This window comes from Phyllostomus hastatus, unplaced genomic scaffold (genome assembly GCF_019186645.2).
Source record: "Phyllostomus hastatus isolate PE091 unplaced genomic scaffold, TTU_PhHast_1.1 phas_contig_58, whole genome shotgun sequence".
NCBI classification, from domain to species: Eukaryota; Metazoa; Chordata; class Mammalia; order Chiroptera; family Phyllostomidae; genus Phyllostomus; species Phyllostomus hastatus.
Window position 1 is genome coordinate 55,937,762 of NW_025333916.1, and position 23,364 is coordinate 55,961,125.

General features: G+C 49.3%; 1 protein-coding gene across 1 annotated transcript in view; it reads left to right on the forward strand.

The window, feature by feature from the left end:
- The window catches only part of SLC1A3 (solute carrier family 1 member 3), a 78,291-nt gene extending 63,089 nt beyond the window's left edge, over nt 1-15,202 (forward strand). Inside the window, exons 5-10 of the mRNA XM_045848202.1 lie at nt 1,730-1,772; nt 4,750-5,042; nt 7,408-7,641; nt 8,161-8,355; nt 11,373-11,507; nt 12,884-15,202. Of these exons, the coding sequence (XP_045704158.1) occupies nt 1,730-1,772; nt 4,750-5,042; nt 7,408-7,641; nt 8,161-8,355; nt 11,373-11,507; nt 12,884-13,088 (1,105 nt within the window). The 3' untranslated portion in view covers nt 13,089-15,202. The remainder of the gene's footprint in view (nt 1-1,729; nt 1,773-4,749; nt 5,043-7,407; nt 7,642-8,160; nt 8,356-11,372; nt 11,508-12,883) is intronic.
- The last annotated feature ends 8,162 nt before the right edge of the window (nt 15,203-23,364 follow it).

Genomic DNA, 23,364 nt, shown 5'->3' on the forward strand with positions numbered 1-23,364 from the left:
CACCTGCTTAGCATCCCCCACCCACCGTGTAGCCCCACCCATCCTGTCGTCCCCAAACCTAGCCCTTTCCTAGAATCCTTACAACAACATACTTGCAAAGTGACTGGTTTGCCAATCCTGCACACCAACCCTAAAGGGATGCCCATGGATCACCTGAAAGAAACTCCTCCCAGGGGCTTGATTTCACATAGACTCAGGAGAGGTTTGGGGAACAAGGGTTTCTGTGACCACACCTCTCAGTTCCTCCCACGGGTGACTTGGTACCACCTGTGTGTGAGCTCGACCCAGCCCCACAGAGCCTCCTCTTGAAAGCCTTGTTCAGGGAGTCAATCACAATGATCTGAAGGTAACAAGCTACCCTATAAAATTCCATATCAAGTTTTCACCCAATAACTATGTTTTTATTTAGTTCGTACACTTTATTAAGGCTTTTCACCATTTTTTTCATCACTTTATTTATCCTCAGGTAGTTTGAATTAGAAGGAATTTTTTTTTCCTTCTGATTGAATTTATTGGGGGCTGCCACTGGTTTACAAAAGTATTCAGGCTTCAGGTGCAGAGTTCCCTGGCACATTATCCGTATACTGTATTGTGTGTCCACCAAACTGAGTCAGGCCTCCTTCTAGAAGTTTTTCTTATTATATTCTCTTTCTGTATCATTTCTATTCCTTGTGTGAAGAATTGAGATCTTGTCATTCACGTCTAGATGATGCTTCTGCCCTTCCTTGTCCCAGCGGCGACTGTATGACCGACCTGTCCCCACCCAATCACTTGGCTTAAGCATCTGCCCTGAGATCTCCAGAACTCACATTTGTGTCAAGGTTTATGGAAACAGATCCACAGAGCGTGGATGGGAAGGAAAAGGAAACAAGATGGTCTAGGCAGTAGGAAGAAAGGGACAAGAATTGACAGCCTTCAAGTGTGACTTTGACAGCATTGCGACTGCCAGTTTCAGGCTCTGCAACTGCCAGGGTCCTGTCTCCGTGTCCCACAGTCTTTCAATCCTGGAGCGCTTGTGCAAGTTTAATGCAATTTCCTCTTTAGCGGATGAGTCAGCTGAGACCTAAATGGGTCCCACGACTTGGTCAAGGTTGTATGTCTGGTTAGAGACTCCCCAGCTAGACTCTTGCTCCTTATCCTCTCCCCACCATAAACTCAAACACTGCTCCGAGGAAGTCACAGATCTAGCTACACAGGACGCAAGGTCAAATTTTGTGGTCCTTCTTCCCAGTAGTCAACAGAAGAGCCCCATCCCCCAGGGGACCTTGAGGAGGACTTTTCAGGGAATGAAATTCCACAGTGTAACCATGACTTTTAATTCAGAATGCTGTATTTGGTCCCTAGACATACGGCGCAATACCAAAGTGACCATTATGCAATAATACTGCAATTAACCAGAGGGCTTTTGGCAAAAGACATTTCCATCCTCACTTTGATTTTTCTAAGGAGCAAGGTTTTAATGGCAATGTCTGGTCAAAGAATCCCATTGTCTGATGAGAAAACAGATGTATTGAATTTGGGATTTTCCTGAAAAATATGAATTACACGGGCCACAGGTAGGGGTGGCCATGTGTCCCATTTTAAGTTATAAAATCCACAAAAAATCTTTCTCATTTTCCATTTGCTGCCCAGTTCAATGCAGTCTTTACGATAAGCACAATGAAACAGTGTTTAAGGAGGTAACTCATTGGTTGGGAGATTGCATAAGTCACTGTCACTTTCTTTGCAGGAATATGTTCCCCCCAAACCTGGTGGAAGCCTGCTTCAAACAGGTAAACACTCTGCGGCGACCAATATACCTTAGTAATTCCTCTTGGGCGTCCGACAGGAGGTCCAACTGAGTAGGACCTCTTTTTTATTTTATTTTATTTTATTTTATTTTTTTACATTTCTCTCTAACAAGAAGCACTTTCCAACCAGATGGGAAAGTACTACGTTTTCTAATGAATTTAGAAGGCAGGGGTGGGTCTTGCCTTATCCTGAAGGCCTGGTAGTTGCCAAACACTGCCTGTCTTACATACAAATAGCTTCTTGAAATCTTTGTTGATTTGTGAGAAGGCTGACCAGGAGACTTCCTCTCTCTCCCCGCCCCCAAACCCCACAAACAAAGCCCCAGCAAGCAGGCAAACTCCAATATGAATACATCTACAAGCTATTTTAAAGATGAAGGAGATGAGTCAAGTTTCTGGGTTTGATTTTTTTTTTTAAACCAATGGGCCATTATTTAAAAGTGCATTCTGAAAGGGTAACTATACCAAAAGACAAAGGCATCTTCACGTGTTGAATGCCCGCAGTGTGCCAAGCACTGATGTCATATTCAGTCCTCACCTGAGGGCGGTGGGTGTCACTGTCTTGCCTTCACGGAGGAGGCCACTCACAGTGATACCACAGAGGGATTGTACGTATGACGGGCACGAGACCTCCCGAGGAGTCACTGGCAGACCCAGATTCAAATCCATTCCTGCCTCTAGGTTCTGTCATCTTCCTGCTCCAGCAGTCTGCTTCCAGAAGGGGCTACCCACGGTGATGAGACCCCTGCCTAGAGACGATAGTGAGATCCAGGTCCTCTGAGCCCCCGATGTCCGAGCAACTCACAACTCTCTTGTGTTTTGGATGCAAATATATTTTGCTATTAGGGGATAACATTGGTAAAGTCCATTCTAACGTCACTTGAATAAAAAAAGCTTTGTTGCCCAGATAGTAAAGGAAAATAATTAGACTTTCTGAGTTCAATAGTAGCTCCCCATCATTTTTCCAGATGGTGCTATTTCACCCTCCTTGTAATTCCCTAACCTTCCTGCTTAGGATGCGTGAAGCAAACAAAACAACCCCGGACCTTGTGGAGGACCAGGTGTTACACATATAAGCCACCCTTTGTTTATTCCCACTTTTTAAATATTTTGTTGACCACTTTTAATAGGTAATACATACACTCACTGCAAAATTCTCACACAGCGGACCCCAACCATTTTGGCACCAGGGACCAGTTTCTTGAAAGACAATTTTTCCTCGGAGGGGGTGGGGGAGGAGGATAGTTTGGGGATGATTCAAGGGCATTATATTCAAGCTCATCCTCCGCTGTGCAGCCAGGCTCCTGACAGGCCCAGACCGGTACAGATCCAAGGCCCAGAGTTTGGAGACTCCTGTTCTAACAGAATCCTTTCTTTATTTATTTAAAAAAAAACTAAGAGGCCGAAACCTAACTTTTTTATTCAAAAACAACTGTAACCACAAATAATAAACCCTTTTCAATCTGACCAGCCAACCCCAGCACCGTGGGGCTGGCTGTTCCAGTTAGCCAGCTGGCTCTGGGAAACCCGAAAGTGCTGATCTCCAGCAGCGCTGGGGGAAGTACAGGCTCACGCAGATTCCTCGTGTTTGGTTTTGGATGGCATTTGCAGGGTTTGGGAGGGGAAGCCAATGTACCTTCCCAGATCTATTTGTCTTAGATCAGAAATCACAAGCAGCTGCAATTTCTGTGGAGGCTGTAAACTGTGTCTAAGGAGAAACTGTTGGAGGCAGAGGAAAGGCTCATCAAGATTGAAAATTGACCCAAGACAATCCGTAAATACATAAACACTTTAATGGAAGAGAGATTTGAGAGTTGACCAGAATAGTAAACAACAAGGGGCCAGTTTCTTTGTTACTTGAAATTACCAGCAGTGCCGCTGACCGTTCAGGGCTATGTCCTTGCTATTGACAGCTGGCCGTGTCTGTTTGGGAATAATCTGTTTCCCATTGGACAAGAAAGTCTCCCATTTATTCTTGGTGAAGAAGTGGCCCAGCCCTTCATGCACAGCTGTGCTTTCGTCCCCTACTCTCTAGGTCCAGTCAGTGTCTGTATATTACTCTCTCTGAGGCTGTACAATCAGCATGAAGGCCAGGCGTTCTGCTTGCGTTAAAATCATAGCGGGATGGGTTTAATTGTTTTATTTGGCCTCAGTCATATACTCCTGTCTGGGACATCTACATAGAATCTATGGGAAAAGACCGTCTCTTGAATAAGAACAGAAAGACTGCTATGGACTTGAGGAGTGGGCTGTCATCTGTTGACCAACTATTAATCAAGCACCTCTTCTTAAGAACTGATACTCTTGGGAATGCCTTAAAGACTGTTCTCCAGAAAATTAACGTTTTTAAAATCCACTGAAATTTCCAGCTCAGTCTAGTCCCTGAAGGGCTTTATGACTGAGCACCACTAGCCAACATCAGTGTAGTACTTGAACATTTGCAAGGTGTTCTTATATACTCTTCAATTTGATCATCACAATAACCCTGAGAGGCGGAACCAGCACAGTCACCCCTATTCCACAGCTGTGGAACGTGAGCAAAAGGATGTTAGGTGATTTGCCCATAATCCCATACATAGCATGATCCCACTGAGAATAAGGGACTCTGGTGGATATTTGGATTTGTAGTTTTTTTAAAGCCCATTGTACTCATTTTGTTTGGGTTCCAGAGCAAAGCAAAAGCACCTGTATATGTGCAGGCAGGCATCTTCAACCAGATTCGGCGTTCCTATTGTGATTCGTTGTATATATATGAGTGTGTATGAGTGCACGCATGCGCTTAGGAAGTAGTGGGGTTTGTCACAGATTGGATGGTAGATAGATAATAGATAGATGATACTTTTATAACACTATCATTTGAATGAAGAGTAATGTAGATCACAGAAAATTTGGACAACAGAAAAGTACAAAGAAGGAACAAACCTCACTTGTAATCCATGTTGTGCCTTTTCCTTTTAAGTTTAAAACCAACTATGAGAAGAGAAGCATTAAGGTCCCCGCCCAGCCCAACGACACGCTCGTGGGTGCTGTGATAAACAACGTGTCCGAGGCCATGCAGACGCTCTCGCGGATCACGGAGGAGATGGTCCCCGTTCCGGGGTCAGTGAATGGGGTCAATGCCCTGGGCCTCGTCGTCTTCTCCATGTGCTTCGGCCTGGTGATCGGAAACATGAAGGAGCAGGGGCAGGCCCTGAAAGAGTTCTTTGACTCTCTTAACGAAGCCATCATGAGACTGGTAGCGGTGATAATGTGGTACGTATGTGTTTCCGTTTGCCATATGTGCCGTATGCCAGGTGCTTGTTACCATCGACCTGGCTTCTGTTCTGAGGAAGGTGCCCCAGGCGGCGTGGCCTGTTGCAGGGATCTCTTTCCGGTAAGCCCAGGAAAACCAACGACTTTCTGGGGCTGGCAGCGGTCTTGAACCTGTCTGCAAGCCTCTCTCAGTAAATGTGCTTCCTGGTTTTGGAAAGGTGTCGATTCTTTTACCTCTGTGCTGATGGGACCCTATTCCTCAGTCCTCTGTTTTATATCTGCTTAGTTTTTCATTTAAGGCACATTCCTCGAGTGTCTACTATATACCCAGTATCTGTTGCATACCTATGCAATGCCAGGCTCTGTGGGTATAGCAATGAAGACAACATAGAAGAATGCCCTGGACCTTACATCCTTTTAAGGGAGACAACATAAACAAACAAACAAAAAAATCCACCATGTGCTTTAGTCTTGGGTGCTATGGGAAAAATAAAACAGCAGGTTTTATTTGATGTGATGTGATAAAAAGTGGGGGGGGGGGAGGGACACAAAATCTGCCTTGAAAGCCTCTGAGGAGGTGACCTTTTCTGCTAAGACCCGAAGACCAGGAGCAGCCAGCCACCCGATGTGCAGGAGAAGAGCACTCTGAGCAGCAGGAGAAACCAACGCGATGGCCCCCAGGCCACCGGAAAGACTGAGCCGCCCCAAGAAAGAAGCCCAATGTGGTTCTTCGGCAAGCCGGAAGCCCTCACGGGAAGCGGTAGACAATGCCAGGCCACAGCTTGTGATAAACTCCCTTCAAATAAAGTCAAGAGCAGGAGACAAAGGGAAGACTCAATCCAAAGAGGGACATTGACCTTGGAGAGTACATTCTCTCCAGCAGAGAAAGAGCCCTTTCGCTGGGTTCACCTGCATTTCCAATCCAGGCCCGTTCCAGGCACCTGGGGCAGGAAGTCATCCATTTCTAAGAAAAATGCTCACCAACATGATTAAAAATATTCTTTGTCTTCATTGCCACCAAAGCCCAGAGAAGTTCATTTTTCAGACGTCTGTACAAGACGGATATGAAAAGTTGGGCACGAAGACGGATCAGAATACAGTCTCCACAGGAGCCCCCAAACGAAATCCTGGGGGCCCTCCTTTGAATTCTTGGCAGGGCTGAAAGTGGACATTTATCTTCATAGTATTAAAATGCCTGCACCTTTCACCTCTTCTATGAAAGAGGCCCATTCAAGGCTGCTGAATGAACCTCACATGTAGCGTTTCTAGCTGTGCTTTTTGCCTGCACATGCAACATTGAATTATTACATTTCTGCAAACAGGTATTCTTATAATTTCCTGGCCCTTGTTTTTAAAGGACTTTTTAAAAGCAACACTGTATTTTTCTATTTGAAATAAGTCCTCCACAGTCTCCGGCAGGCCAGGGCGACGGCCTCTCTGGTTCTGGGAATGTGAGTTTGGCTGTCATTTGCTGCACTCGCCAGACAGGGAAGTGAATGCCGGGCAGTGGGGCCTTTAAGCGACAGGGTTGTCTCAGCCCACGCAAGTCATCTGTGTCTCAGTCCTTCATTTGTGCCGGGTCTGCAGGGGAAAGCTCCCCAATGGCAGTAGCAGCCCGTGGGTAGTAATGACTTAATTAGAACACCTGTCACCTGACTGCATTAGGACATACATACACGTTGTTAATTTTAATGGCTCTGAGTTTATTTTATGGTTGTCTTCTATTTATGGCAAATGGTACTCGTTTTCCATTTGCACTATAACAAAATTTCCTCTTCAGAGAAATGTACTTAAATAAAAGAGTTGATTTGAAGACTGCTATTAGGTACGTCGTATTGTAAGTCACGTGTGACATGGGGAAACAAATAAAAGTGGTCCTCAAAGTGGTCCTCGAACAAGAGAGAGCTGACTGCAAATCTAAAACACTGACGTCGCATTAACTTGGGCATCGGGCTCTGATGCGGGAAAGATCATTTGGGTGGATTCCGGTGGCTCAGAGCCCGTAGCAGCACAGCGGGAGCAGGGCCGTGGGTGGCATCTGAAGTCCACAAACGGGACCCAGGTGTAGCAGGAACCGTCTAGAAAAACAGGGGCACCTGTCTTTTCTCACAAGTTTAGGGGGAAACACATGTGACCTAGACAAAGACTGAGTGAGAAGAAAACCTCATTCTGCAGTATTTATATTTACGTTTCTATTTAAAAAAAAAAAAGAAAAGAAAAGAAGTTCCCAAGTCCTAACGGTACCCTGGGCAGAAATGTTTGGAAATCCACTCTTTCCCTTGTCCTCACCACTTGGTAACTTCTGCGGGTAGAAGGGCTTGCTGGCGAGCAGACTTCCGACTGTACCTGTGCTGCTCCCACACAGGTACGCCCCACTGGGCATCCTCTTCCTGATCGCAGGGAAGATTGTCGAGATGGAAGACATGGGCGTGATCGGGGGCCAGCTGGCCATGTACACCTTGACGGTCATCGTGGGCTTGCTCATTCACGCCGTCATCGTCCTGCCCCTCCTGTACTTCTTCGTGACTCGGAAAAACCCCTGGGTGTTTATCGGAGGGCTGCTGCAAGCGCTCATCACAGCTCTGGGAACCTCCTCCAGGTACGTGACTGTGTGGCTCACTCCGACCAGAAGACGTGACTCAAACATTGCTTTGCACCAGAGCCCTCAGGTTCAGAGTAACGGGACACGTTGGTGGGGGGGGGGGGCGGAAATGTGAACTTCCAGGTGTGCAAATCGCCTTTGGCACTTCCAACGCTCATCAGACTTGTCTGAGAGTCGAGGAGTACCTGGTTATACGCAAAGTGGAAATCAACCCTCCTTCCCCGCACACGGTCCTCTCCCTCTTCCAGCTGGCACTTGCCTGAGGGACAGAGGGCAGCCACTGGGCACTGGCTGTTGTGATGGGGAAAGAAGGACGAGGGATGCTTCACAGAGGAACCCAGAAGCAGGAGCGTCGCCAAATGGCCCAGGGTGGGGCCCACACGCTTCCCCACTCCATGAGTGCTGACTCAGTTCCCTCTAACAGGAAGGGACTCTCTGTCCAAACGACCACACACGCAGGCGCGGTCCGAACTGTCCGGGGGGGTCAGCTGACATGCCCTGTGTTCCTGTCCTCAGTTCTGCCACCCTGCCCATCACCTTCAAGTGCCTGGAAGAGAACAATGGCGTGGACAAACGGGTCACCAGATTCGTGCTCCCGGTAGGGGCCACCATTAACATGGATGGGACCGCCCTCTATGAGGCTTTGGCTGCCATTTTCATCGCTCAGGTCAACAACTTCGAGCTGAACTTTGGACAGATTATTACAATCAGGTACCAGGAAAGTTCTGCACAGTATTTCCTTAAGAATCGCTGCAAATGTTGAGATGGTGATCAGGGATTAGGGGAAGAAAGTGACGAGGAAGGGCTGACACATAAATAGGAGGTTGGGGTTGGTGGGAATGGTTTGATTTTTTGATATTTAGATACTTTTATTTATTTTTTAAGTTACAGACATGCACATTAATTAATAATGAAATTCTAAGAATATGGAAATCATAAGGTAAAAAGTGAAACTTGCCTGCCACCATCTCTCCCCATCTTTCTCCAGGTGATCCCTGTTGATGTTTGGGGTACAAAGACTTTGTCTTGTGCATAAACACACACACACCTTTACTTGGGATTATTGGAATCACACCATCCATAGTGCTTGCCACTTGGTTATTTACTTAGCAATATATCATCCATAAATACATCCAGCTCTGTCTCTTTGAAGAAATACAGAGAAATAGAAAAATACATCTCTGTGCAGAATATATAGCATGGCTATTTCTCTTTTTAAAAAAATCCTAGATTATCCTTGAATTTTAAAAGGCATTAAAATATGTTAGCTTTTATTGACAGTATTAGACAAGAAAACTATACTTGAAAAACTGGATTGATGTGTTCTCCCAGGTTCATTTTCAGGCAGTATAAAGTGGATGACAGGCCATCCTGACAAAGAGGTTGAGAATTTTATTTCTGGGGGGGGGACTGTTTTTTTTTAGCTATTATATTTGCAGTGTATAGTGAAAGGTGGTTCCCCCCATTCCTTCCCTTAATCGCCCAGTTTAACCCCTCAGAGGCAGCCACCGTTGCCTAATAGTTTCCCTAGAATTCTCCTGCAGAGTCCACGCATCTCCGTGTTCTCGGGTGGGCACCGTCCCTCTGAGAGTCGGCCTGCACGCAGACCAAGGAGTAATTGCAGAGGAGAGCTGCAGCCTCCATCCACATCAGACCCCTGCTCATCACTCTGTGTGTGTGTGTGTGTGTGTGTGTGTGTGTATGTGTGTGTGTTCGCACTTTATTTTTGAGGTCAAAATAAGTCAGATTCTTTTCCACAACTTTTTAGTATAACAATTGTCTCATATAAGAAAGTGGACTGGGGTGGTGGGGAGGGGTGAGGGGGAAAGGCAGAAAACTGTACATGAACAACAATAAAAAAAGGAAGTTGAAAGAATATTACAACAAATATCTTCTACCCAGGTCCAACAACTGTTAACATTTTGCCACTTTCGTGTCTTCTCTGTCCTCTCTCCTCTCTCCCCTCTCCCTCTCTCTCTCTCTCTCTCTCTCTCTCTCTCACTCTCACTGTCTCCCTTTCCCATCATGACATTCCACTTGTACACAGTTCAGCGTGCATCTGCTAAGAATAAGGTAGTCTTCTACATAAACACAAGAGTAAGAATCTTAAAAATACTTCCAGAATATCTATCTAGTCTAGACATTTAAATTTCCCCAAAGTATCTTTTATAGCTTTTTCCCCTAGACCAAGATCAAATTCAGATTTATGGCTTGCATTTGGTTTTTATGTCACTTTAATCTTTTTTAATCTTTCCTAGCTCCCACGTGTGTGTGTGTGTGTGTGTGTGTGTGTGTGTATGCACACCATCAATTATTTTAAAATGTGGTGTTAGAAAGCGATCATGGCCGAGGAGGAGATGGGCGTGGGAGCTCCTGGAGCCCCAGGCCCAGCCTGGCCACACCAGGGCTGGGAGATCAGTGGCTCAGCTCTCTGTAAGCTGCTCTCGGGCATGCCCTGGCGCTCAGGTCGAAAAGCCCCAAGTTGCAGTTGCATGTGACGGAGTGAAAAAATAATACCAACAACCACAGCGACTTCAGTCAGACCGAACTGTGTCTCACTCATGTGGAACAGCTGCCAAGTTCATTGTTCCGTCGCCCCTGGGGTGCTGCTCCCCTCACCCAGATGGTCCAGCAGAGCTGGTCACCATCTCCAAATTTTAGCCCCAGGGAAGAGGAGGAGTTGCACAGCCTGCAAATTGCTGAATCACTTTCATTCCTGCCTCGCTGGCCAGCACTTTGTCTAAAGGGGTTCCAAGGGAGGCTGGAAAAAGTAGCCTTTATTCCAGGCAGCCATACCCCAGCTACAAATTCCATTACCGTGGAAGGGGGCAGTGTGAGGGAACCACAAACAGTCTCTTCCACAGACATGTTACTTTATTACTGCTTTATATCTAGGTAATACTTTGCTATTTTTGAAACATTCTCACATTCCCACATCAGCCTATCAAATAGGTATTTAACAAATTGAATCCCAGACGGGGTATGCGCCTTACAAAGCAGGTCCGTGTTATCTCCATAAAAAATATTTATAGTGCTACAGAAATTTGTTCATGATCCTTTTGCTTTTTAGTTGATAAATCTGATTTTTTTTCTGACCCCATTAACCATACAGTCCTGTACTTGGACATAGGAGCTACTAGAAGCAAGTTGTCATTGAACTAAATAGTGTTTTAGACCTTACAACATGCAGGGTCCGGCAGAAGGAAGGCCTGCTTGAGTGGGGTTGGTGGGGCACGTGAATGTCTCACACGAGATGGACAGCAATTTGAACATTTCACCTAAAATGTCATAGGATGTGCTTCGGTAGGATATTGTTATGTTACAAAATGACATGCGTGTGATTTTAGAATAGAAGATTTTGTAATAAGAAAGGGGCGTTATTTGTGCCGGACCCTGAATTTTCAGGTACACGGAAAGTGCGTAGCCACCAGTCTCTTCATTTGGAAAGGGCCGTCATAGTAGAACCTTCTTCCCAAGGGGTGTTGTGAGGCGCAAATGAGACGAGCCATGTTTAGCATGTCAGATGGCACTTACTAAGCAGTTAATCGATACTAGGTGGTGTGATTATTAGTTCGGTGGGGCTTTCGTACAATCCCACTTACATTTTTCCAAAGCACAGCCTCTTCCGTTAACCTGGTAAGACACTGCACTGTGCGTGTTTGCAGGGTGTACTTTCTGTCTGGGGAGCTTTGTACAAATGTTTTCTGTTTGGGGATTCCTTTGAACAGCATCACAGCGACGGCCGCCAGCATCGGGGCAGCTGGGATTCCTCAGGCGGGTCTGGTCACCATGGTCATCGTGCTGACGTCTGTGGGCCTGCCCACTGACGACATCACACTCATCATCGCGGTGGACTGGTTCCTGTGAGTATGCGAGAATGCTCGGACTGTGCCTGGGCCCGCGGTCGTGGGGCACCCCTCTGCCGTTCTAGGGCACCACGCAGCCTGGCGTGCCTGCCAAAAAGGCCCCCCAAAGAGGGGCAGCTGAGCCAGAAATGAAATGGTCTCTGTTGCTTGATCCCGCCCTCCTCTGGAGACCAAGCCCCAGGCGCCATGTGCGTTCACTCCCTTATCAGCCTGTGGGGCACACGCATCTGGCTGCTACACCTCTCACTCCATAAAGCCATTCAGGGATTGGGAAACCCGGTCTGCAAAGCCAACAGCTATCAGCAAGGCCAGTCTGAATTGCACAACGACCCCAGAGCGTCTGGGACAGAACTGCAGGCCTCACGTGCTGGCTCTAGCCCTGCCTCCTTGTGCTTCCCATTCCAAAGGCACCACGTAGCACAGATGTTCCCATCTGAGCCCAGCAAGGAGCCCCTGCGGACAGTGGGAAGAGAGAGAGCCTCCTGAGTGGGCTGAGTTTGGGCTCTGGGGAAGGTTCCCTAAAAGTACCCTCTAGGGCCCATCCCCCGCCCTTTTCCCCCTCACTCTTCCAGCTGACATTCTCTGCCTCTTGGCCCTCATGAGTTCCCACCCACTTGCAAAAATAAATAAATCTCTACCCAGGATTTCCAAAGCCAATGCCTAGAAGGACACAGTAGATGCCGGAGCCGACATATGTTGACTTCACTACATCTGATGACCACGAGGAAGAGCCCGAGAGTGTGCCCAAGGCAGAAGGGCCAGGGGTGGGGGGTAATCGGAGAGCAGGAGTTCCAGAGCCACTTGGGCATGCGTTTGCATCGCAGCCCTGTGTGACGTGGGCAGGTTATCCAGCCACCCTAAGTCTTCTCCCCTGTAAAATCAACTGCTTCTGTATTCACTCAGTTGTCGGACTTTCTGAGTTGTGCTGTAGTCTTTGCAGAACTCTGCTAGACATTCTGAGGAACTGAGAGCAAAAAGGGCAGATAACATCCCAGCATTACTATGAAAATAATTTTGACCTCAGGGATCCCCAGGGGTCTCTGGACCACACTTTGAAAACTGCTGCTGTAACAGGTGAGTTGAGGAGAGAGAGTCAAAGAGAAATTTTAAATAAAAGGAGAAAGGGAGAGCCATTCCCCCAACGAGTGGTAATCTAACTAGTAACTGGAAATTAATCATCTATATGTCCTTAGCCCTTCAATAATTGCTGATAGAGGTTACGTGTCTGTTCTTTCATGATGCATTTGGAGGGCACACCAAGTAGAATTTCAGGAGGTGCTTCCGAATACTTCCCCGGGGGTTCAGAAGGTGAGCTGGCGTCCCAGGATGTTGTTCACAGGAGCCTCACTGTCCTTTCTTCCGCCCTTCCCCAGGGACCGCCTCCGCACCACCACCAACGTGCTGGGAGACTCCCTGGGGGCCGGCATTGTTGAGCATTTGTCTCGACATGAACTGAAGAACCAAGACGCTGAGATGGGTAACTCAGTGATCGAAGAGAATGAGATGAAGAAACCCTATCAGCTGATTGCCCAGGAAAGCGAAACTGAGAAACCCCTCGACAGTGAAACCAAGATGTAGGCTAACAGCAAGAACGGCTCTCTTGGGCAGCAGGCATTTGAAAGCCACGACAAAATGCTTCCATCTCATTACAACTCCTTCTCGTCAGTAAGCCCCTCACCTCCCTTCTCCTCCCAACTGTCGTAGGATTTGAAAGTCTGCATCCAAAAAAACAAGGGAGGATTTTGCAGCGGCCAAAATGTATAGTTTTCATCCCACATTTGAAAGTTTGAAGTCATTTCATGTTAGTCTTATCTACAATAAGGTACTGAGATCAAAAGTAGTCTTGGTCGGATCTTGCAAGTTCATGTGACACAGTCCTGTAAATGTGATATTTTTTATAAGTTAAGGAGTCAAACCAATAGTAGGCTAAAAATAGGCATTTAAATCGACATTCGGAACTTAGAAATCCTTCAGATTTCTTTAGAACACACTTCAGTGTTAGCATCAAAACAACACGACTCGGTAGACTGCCATCGGTTCACCGTTGGACAGAAGGGTGTCTTCCGCTTCCTGTCCTGATTTGTGTTCTTGTTTCACTAGCAGCAGGACAATATGAATTCACACCTAGCGCAGCTGTGAGCAGGTGCACAAAGTGAAATTTCCACGTGGCCACGGGCAAGCTAGGTCTTATCTCTGGGCCTCAGTGTCCTCAACTGTCAAATGGGTGAGCTCCCTAAATGTCCCTGTGGTCTCTTGTAGCCCAGTATCCTGTGGCGTCATTGCAAGAGCCTGTCCTCCATTTCTCCTGGGAACATCCTAAAGCAAGTGTCACCCTATGGAGGATGGGACCTTCAGAAAGGGCTTTATTGGAAATGAACACTTCTAAGTCAGGGGGGGATGGCGGTATGGTTTACTAGCTCCGGTGTCCAAAATGTCAGGTGTGCAAGTCACCAGGCCAGAGGCATTCTAGGAGTGGAAAGATTCACAATCTCTTCACTCACTTCTTCCCAACAGGGAAGTTTTCCCTTCTTCCTGCCTTCCACTGGACTGCTCTGGGAAGGATGTCTCCCACCACTCCTCAACTGACAATAGACTTTTAGAAACTAAAATGTAAGACTAGCAACTAGCAAGGGTGCTCGTGGTCTTACTACGGAACACTACAGAGCCAGCTAGGAAAGAATGAAACGCAGTTGACATGATAAAGAGAGGATTTTAAACCACCAAGGTTATATGTAGGTCATCTTTAAGGAAGAATTTTTTAATAAAAGAGGTTTATTTTTTTAAGCTGGAAACACGTTTTTCTCTTCGATTCAAAAACATCCCCCAAGGAAGTCTGCATATCAAAATACAAGGTTACTCCTTATATATTTTCAACAAGCCGAATGAATGAGCTCTCTCTAGTAGAGGTCTGTGAGCTGGGTGGGTGGTCTCTTATTCGAAGAGGTTTTTGACTATCGTCAAAAGCTCTTAGAATGAGGGAAACAAGATACTTCTTTGTGTTGGAATTCCACTTACCAAATCATTCAAAACCTTCAGCTGAAGTGGGGTTCGGTTTTGTTTTCTCTGGGTCCCTGAAAGACACGGTGGAAGATGAATCAGCACGAAGACATTGCCAGTGCGGTTCCAACAAAAAAAAAACAACCCGCAGGCACACTGGTTCCAGGCGAGGCAGCTCCCAGGTTCAGAGATTAATTTTGTACCGCCCAAAGGACACATCCACTCAAAGACATGGAGTGGGAGCTGTCAGACAACACCATCTGTGTTTGAGTTTCTGATTGCAAATGGTGATGAATGGACTTAATTATGCTAACAGACTGAAAATCTAGACGCATCCCCTCTGATACACAATTAGAGAGATTTTTATATAGATCCCGAGCATTCTGTGTGCACAGAAGTTAGGTTGCCGTGGAGTAGCCTTGTCGAGGCTGGGTTTGGGAAATACACTACAAAAGTCACTGTACATGGATGTCCTCTTTTGACGCCGGTAGGGCAAAAATTAATCATGTCAATTAATTCTGTTACGCGGTGTGATCTTTTTTTATACTAACCATTTCTTACGGAAAGCAAGTCCTTTAGGATGACCCTCTCGCCAGCCCATCACAGGCTCCGTGTATACATGCACCCGTGTGGACGGAGAAGCATTACCTTGTAGATGTATTTTCAATAAAGGAAAAAAAGATAGTTTTACATTATACCTTTGCATGTTGTGGTTATTCTTCTCCTGGAAGGAAAGTAAATTTTCCTCTCATGAAAGCATTGCAATGAGCTCAGGGGTGATGCTGGGAAAGGATACCAGGCAGGTTTGTTTTGGTTTTACTGGGTAACGTCTCAGAAGGACCCGATGGGAGGGCAGCCTCAAGAAAATAAGTGAGACCACACTTTCCCCGCCCAACTCCTAGAGCCGGACTGGAAACAGGAGTGGGTGAGAGAAGCCCTTGGCTGTCGCAAGCAGCTGCCCATGCTTGTCCCCATCAGATTCCCATTTCTCAAACTGAACCCTTCCTAGGCTGGCATCAAAAAAGTGAAATGCTGCCATGGGCTCTTCCAAAAAAAAAAGTAATTTCCCATCTGACTTTAAATTATGTAGATTTATCTATGGGATGATTACTGCCATTTGTGAAGAGTTAGACAAGATCTCAAGGATGCAGCAGAAACAGCCGTCGTGCTGGCGAACTGCTCCAGTCAAAACGGATGACTTGGGGATGACAGCCCTTTTCCGTCGCGCTTTTTAGTCAGTAATTGGCAGCCAATGTCACGGGCTGCCCCAGCTGAGGTCTCTGGAGACCCTTTCATCGGACCCTTTCCTGGCCTGGGGCAGCCTCTGCTAGGACACAACCCACAGGACATCCACGCGAGGACGTCAATGAATCCTATAGCCCTTGGAAAGCATGGGAACGTTTTGTGCATTTGCCTTTTTCTGCGGTAGAAATCTTTCATTTCCATCGGTTTCTCTAAAGGATCTTCTGACCAATACATGTACAACTCAGCACGATCAGTGCGTCCCCTCGTTTCCCCAGGCATCGGTGACGCCTGGTTGGCAGACGGGGCCACCGAGGGAAGCTGCTCACGGCCCGAGGGAACCGAACGGGCTCACACCACCCTGCAGGGATCCACAGGGCACACGGGTGCACACGGGTGCACACCTGGGGCATCCGGGACACCCGCCTTCGGGGAGGTGCCCCGGAGAGAGAAATGCGCTGCCGCGGCACGCTTTCTGCTGGTCACCCCTTTCCTCGCCGCCCACAGAGGCTGCGAAGCCCGCACCCGCCTGTGGAACATCCACGGAGACGTCGCTGCTGGAAGGGACAGGGTGGCCGTCCGTCAGTGTGTGGCTTGGAGGCCACGGAGGGGAACAAGCACAGATCCGCGTGTGGGAGTCACAGATCTGCTCCCAAGTGGACTCGGACATTTTTCAGGTTAGCATTTCTTAAATGTTTCTATTAAGTAAATGCCTACCTGACGAGTGTTTTAAGCCCTACATTCGGAGAAGTTGGGGTCTCTGTGCTCCCCCGCCCATATTTATCCATGCAGCACCCCTTTTCCACCCCAAGCAGGAGTCCCTCTCCCAAGCGGAGAAGTCCCGCTTTGCCAGTGAAATCCTCTTCTGCGAAGTTTTCGTTCCCGTGCACCACGTGGAAAACAGGGATTTTAACGCCAGTGATTGCACGGGTCTGAAGAGCGCTGGGAGGAAGGGCTCATTTCCGAAGGCTGGGGGCCGGATCAAGGAGGGTACTCCTGGGGGAGCTGGGGTGGCGCCGAAGAGCGCGCGCGCGCCCCCTTTCCGGACGCCTGCTGGGCACTTGACCCGGGATGGCTGGCAGTCGTCTGGCCTCGGCCGCAGCGCGGGGGAGCCCCTTCTCCACCAGGGTGGTCCCAGATCTGGGGCAACAACGACCAACTCTGTGTGGCCTGTTCCGGTGGGGGTCGGGGAAGGGGGCGCAGCCAGAGCAGTCGGGAGGTGGCAACCCCGAAGTCAGGCTGGGCATGAATGAGCCGGCAGGAAGACAGCAAGGAAGGAAGAACGAAGGAAACGGGTGGGTAGTGCTCTAAGAGGGAGAGTGGGAGAGGAGAAATCTCAGGGGTAAAGGAGGTCAGTTGTGGGGGGGCGATACCTATAGTAGCCACTAGGGGGAGCTCCAAGCTCTTCCAGAGGCAGGACTATTTCCTCTTAAACAGAATTCGCTTTAAGCGCCTATGGAATTCCAAGTCTGCAGTGCAGAGGGATAATCAGTATGTGAAAGCCGTCCAGGGGTTTCAAATTCTTCACTGTCCCCATTTCCCTTCTCCTTCTGGTCACCCCGCTTCTGCAGCGGTCTCTCCCAGGAGCCCCCTCCTTTCTGTTTCCCAGACACAGGCAGGTACTACGAGAACAGCATGGAAACATTTTCAGAGGGACTTGCTCACCATCTCCATGAGGCTGCTGTCTCACCTTGAATGTGGGAACAGTCGCATTTTACTGAACTTGCACACACACGGAAGAGTAGTAAGACACCCCTATATAAGATACAAGACACCCAGTTACACCTGAATTTCAGATAAGCAACAAAAAATGTTTCAGCATAAGGATCAAATAACCATTGTTTTCATGTATTTCCCCTGACATTGCATGGGGCAACCTGTATTTTTCCTTGCAACCCTTCCTAAAGTGAAATGAAGATTCAGTGACGTGGCTATTATTATAGGTGAAAGAGTTTGTGGCATTATTAAAAATGACTATTCAATGCTTAATTCCTCTCTGCAGGCAAAAAATAAGCTTTCAAAGGCAGCCCAGATCTGGGACACTTCCTACTATTTATTTGTTCTGGAGACATTCCCCTTCCTTATGCGCTTATACGCCCCGCGGCTGCACTCCAAAAGCCTGCTCAACCACCTTTAAGACTTCACAGAATGATCTTAAATAAATGGAACACGGTTCAGTTACCCATGCGTGAAATATTCTAAGACTCCCATCTGTCTTCCCCTTTGTTCCCTTTTCCTTTCCTTCTCTTGCTCCTTCCCCCTGTCCTCCCTTTCCACCTCAAACATAAAACACTCCCTGCAATCCATCAGGCGGCTGGGAGACTTGGCACCCACACCCTGTTTTCCAATGGGGAACACATTGCTTTTGCATTTGGGGTTCTCCTTTTACACAGGCTCCCATATTTCTTTCATATTGCACTAGTCGGAGACCGTGACTTTCCCGTCGTTGTAAAGGTGGGAATGAGGCATTTTTCAGACTCTTCAGGGAACTCCGGCATCCACGGATGGACACTGTCCCTTAAAAGACCCCTCTCGTTAAGCCCAAGCTGAAGAATATGAACTGGTGCTACAGGAGAGGGGCAAAACAAGCCCCTTATCATCGTAAACACTTTCCCAAGTATTTTCGTGCTAAAGGGAGCGGTGAATCTCCTAGAAGATGGCATCGGATGACAACTGTTGAATTTCTTTTCCAACTCAGTGGATTCGGGGGATCAGACCACGTCCTGAAGGCAGCCAGCCAGGAGCGTGAAGGCATGGCAGGAGAAAACGAAAACCATCCAGGAGTCCCGACAGCCCCCGAAGGAACTGACGGTGGCGCTGCCCCAGGGAGAACTCGGCACTCGAAGACTCTGTGAGCAGCCCACGTCCGCAAACGGTCACCAGATTCCACTGCTGCGGCACTACAGTGTCTCTGGGAGGTAGTTTCACCAAAGCCGAGGACGAGCTGTTAGCCAAGGAAGGAGGAAAATCAAGGAAGTCTGCATGTGTGTTAGAAAATGAACACAGCTAGACTGAATGTCAGCCTCCTGCTCCCTCAAACCTGAAGGCCCTCAGCTGCAGGGTGGAGGTTGGACCCACACCCACGCACGGCGGTGGGGGGAACCCACACCTGCTACCCACCGAATCCTCGAGGAGTTTCATCAGGGTCCCCGCCCAGAGCGTCTTGGCGAACCTTAGGACATCTTTTGACATCGTGGTAATGGTAGCTTTCATGGGGCTTCTTCTTCGCCGGGCAGACGGAGTGGGAAGCAGACCTGGAGGAGGGAAGGTGGGTCCTAGACTCTGACTTGCCGTGAGCCCACGTTGGTAGCCTGACCTCATCAGTCCGCGTCCCTGGGCCGCAGCAGCAGCAGCAGCAGCAGCAGCAGCATCTGTGCGTGTGGGGTTGGACGAGAACTGCAATCTCCGACCCAGCCTTGGAGATCAGGTCCCCCGCATCCTGGGGGACCAGGGGGCTGTGTGAAAAGAAAGCGGGGGTCCATGGCCGGCTAAGCATGGCAAGTGCTAGAGTGAATCCAATTCCTCAGCATGAATGGGTATAGTAATACCTTCTCAAGAGGATGTAGTGAGAACTAAACAGACGATAATATACAATTCTCGGCACAGTTCCTGTCACTTGGGAAGAGTCTTAAGATGTTTAGCACAAAACAGGCTCCGGGAAGGAGGAAGAGGCGTGGAGGTGACACTGGGGGCGGAGAGGTGGTCCGGGCTCCCTCCGGGTGCACCGTGCGCAGGACGGAACTCCCTGAGGGGGCTGCAGGCCTTCACCTCCTGAGAGGGAGGCTCTGCAGGGGCCGGTTGCCCCTGGAAACCGGCACCGAGAGGAACTGCCAGGCCTCTGGCCCAGGACAGGCGGCCAGCCCCTGCCAGACTTGTCCGAGGCCTTTGTTGGGCCCGCTCGCCCGGCAGCCCCGCGCTGCATGGAGGTTTTGTGAAGGAGACCACCCAGCTTCCTCCAAGTGTCCCAGAGAACAAAACTGCCCCTCTGTGTGCCAATGACCTCCCCTCAGCCAGGCCCCCGCCTGCCCTCCCTGTCAAGCAGAAATGGAGAGGCAGTCAGGCCCGCTCTGTGGGAACCCAGGGCCTGTGTGCTAATGAGCTGTCCCCACCTCCGGTCCAGCCACCCAATACCTGGGACGCTGCTGCCACCGTGTGGCAAAGGTCTTCCTCTAGGCTCCTGAGGGCCGTGCCAGAACAGACTTGGGAAGCACAGAGCATCCACAAGCTCATTACTGTGGACTCAAGCAAAGGCTATAGAGACAGAAAATAGTTCAGAAGTCTGAAGAGAAGAAAGGAACTCGAAGCCATCTGTGTCCACAGCAGCAATTCTCACAGTGTGGTCTGCCTGCAGAATGCACATTCTCAGCTCCCACCCAGACCTACCGAACCCCGAACGTGGAGGCAGCACCCAGCGGACCCGCCTTCACAAGCCCTGCAGGTGGCTCTGGCCCCCAGTGAAGTTGGAGACCGCTGGTCAGGAGCGGTCTTGCAGACCAGGGTGAGGGCTCCGGGTTTTATTCCAAGTGTGTTGGGACGTCACCGGCAGTTTGAGTGGCAGGGCATCCTTTATTTTATCTCTGACTTACCTGTTCGTGCTGCAGGCGGGCAATCCCAGTCTTCCCCCCACCCCATGTCACCTTTGGGTAACTTTCTATTTAAAGTTGGGGTAACTCTCTACTTAAATGCTTAGCATCTCTCCGTGCCATCCCCAAGACTTTCTGCTCCCTGCCCTGTTCTCCGAGTGCTTCCTCCAGCCCCGAAACTTGCTCCCACCGAGGCAGGGCTCCTGTCAAGCCTGCTGGCTGGACGTCAAGCCCGACGTCCCTGCAGCTCAGGAAATGACAGAGGTCTCGGACAGGCACGCCACCTCTCTGTGGGCACAGGCAGCCGGCACAGCGAAGATGTGGGTCCGAGCTCTGTGCCCACGGGGCTCTGGGCCCCTCCGCCTCTGTGACACCTGCATTCTTGGACACAGATCTTCCCTTCTTGGGCCTTCTTGTCACAGCCGCCCCCACAGCCGGGAGGGATGTGTGTCTGCTTCCCACTCCTCTTCCTGCATGAATTCCCCAGAGAAGACCCTGTGGTCTGCTTCACCAGGCCTGGGTCTTCCAGAGCAAAGGAAGACAATGGTGGCATTTAGAAAATCTTCTCCGCACAATGCCTGCTCTCAAGTCTATTGCCTTGAAATAGGATCCCGTTCTGAGAAGCAGAACCTGAACACGACCGGTTTCTTTCTCCTGTAGTCATCCTCATTTCTTGAGGCAGACACGTGTGCCCGTGGCTGACTCGGCAGAAAGTACAGGGTGGGCAAAAGTAGGTTTACCCTTGTGAGTGTGCAAAACACAGGGTTCATTCTTGTATTACTTATTATTTATTAATGATTGTATTATTTTCCATATGAACAACTGTAGACCTACTTTTGCCCCATCCTGTATATTCAGAAAAAGCAAACGAGAAAATCATGTCAACTTTTCCCACTAAAATATTCTATGCTTTATTATTATTATTATTATTATTATTACTATTATTATTGAAAACTGAGGCCTAGTGGGAGGGAAATTTTATCGGGTTCTATTTCACTCAATGGATTTTCCCAGTGTCTTTTCATAAACTGATGTTTTTACTTCTGCTTGAGAAATCCTTACTTCTCCCTTTGAGATTCGTCTGTGAAATTCAAACTACTGTGGGCGTATATGTCAAGACGAGGTGTTTTCACCCCTCAATTTCTTCCATTTACCTTTCAGTGAGGCTGTGACTTGACCCAGGTCACGCCGCCAAGTCACCCGGGACCTCCTGGCTGCACTTAGGGGTCCAGGAGAGAACAGACTAAGGGCCCGCGTGGGAGGAAGAGCGGAGCAGCGGGAGAGCGCGGACCCTGTGAAGGAACCCAGGCTGGGGCTGCCGGCCCCTGCAGGGTCGCGCCCGAATCAAGTCCGGCCGTTTTCTTTGGATTAGAGCCCTTCTGAAGTAGGCAGAAGGCTGGAAGTAACAATAATGGAAATGGTTTTCAAACCCACCCCCCAAAAGTGCAAGGAAAACCTGGACATAGGAAGAAGGTCCCCATTCGTTTCCTGCCCAAACAGGAATCCGTGACCAGGACGTCAATGACCTCTCTCGGGGGCTCTTGTTGGAAGAAATCTAAGGATCTAAGCAGAATGGAAAAGATCCCCTCACTCCCGTGTCTCAAACTCCCAGACTCCCAGCAGACGCTTCCTGTCGTGGCCTGGTCCCAGCTCTGCGCTCCCGACAGCGAAGTCGCCCCAGAGTGAGTGGGCCCGAGCTCGAGTTGCACAGCGAGGAGCTCCCAGTTTGAACCGCTCCCCCCACTTAGGCGCGCTCGTCCTGCTGCGCCCAGGAAGTTCGCTGCTCCGACCCGAACGTCCCCTCCTCCGGTGAAGTGCCCCTGGGATCATCATGTTTTCTGGGGATGTCATTAGGCGACCCTCAGCTCGGGCGGGCACTCTACACGCTGTAGCTGTCCCCGGGGCTGAAATGCAGCCACGAATCAGTGCGTGGATACAGCCTCGCCAGCAGCTCAGCATCCACGCGTCAGCAATTGTAAAAGATTTTTACTACCACCTCTGGCTGTTGTTAGTACTGATGTTGTTGTTACTTTTGTTTTCACACTGTGGGTGCAGGCGTGGCTTTATCTGAAGAGACAGAGGAGGGGAGGGGGAGGGGGCCGGGGAGAGAGAGGATGGATTCTGCCACAAGATGGCAGCAAATAATCTCCGAAGTCTTTCCGAGCTTTAAAGTTTCTCGAGTTCAAGAAAATGGTCTATAGCTGGAATGCCGTTCAGGCCAGAGGACGGAGGTGTAAAACCAGCCGGTTGTGGGAGCTGGAGGAGCGTCCTGCTCCGCGTCCTTTGGGAGAGTCCGGGGTGCTCCTGGGGCTCAGAGCGTTTCTCCACCTCCCTGCCTGTGTCCCCTGGAATCCTCTGCACCCCCTGGAGTGTGTGCGACTGCGCTTCCTCTCCCCTTCTCCACCACCGTCTCCCTCTCCTCAGCTCTCATCCCGAGGACCCAAAGCCTAGCGGTTCTCCATTTCTCTTCCCGCTGTGGCATCCTCCCTCACATCGCCAGTTCCTGGCTTTGTGCTCTGAAGCAGTGACCCCCACCCCCACCCCCTCGCTGCTCCCCATCAGGCCCAGGACCCTGGAACAGCAATTCCAGCCTGGGCTGGACGATTCAGGGCCCTCCTTGCATGTAGAGAAGAGCCCTGGGTCTGTCAGCCAACCACCCGCAGGTGTCTGTTGGGCGTTGCCCACATGCTGGCTCTGGGTTCGAGGCTGGCAAACACCGAGAGGAAGGGAGGTGACGTGAGGTCTGTGGGTGCATACCCCAGTGCTGGCCTTAGAGCAGCACGTTTGAATCCTGGCTCCGCTGTTTGCTCTGTGACCTCGGGGAAGTTTCCTAGCCTCTCTGGGCCTTGGCTGCCTCCTCTGTAAGATGGAGCTGTAACAACACCCACCTTGCTAGGGCAGCTGAGAGGGAAGGTGTTCAGGCACACCTAGGGCAGGTAATCCCCAAACCACTGGAGTGTATCTTAAAACGGGCTCAAGGGATTTGCAGTCTAATGAGGATGAGAGATATAAACACATCACGAGGAAACAGC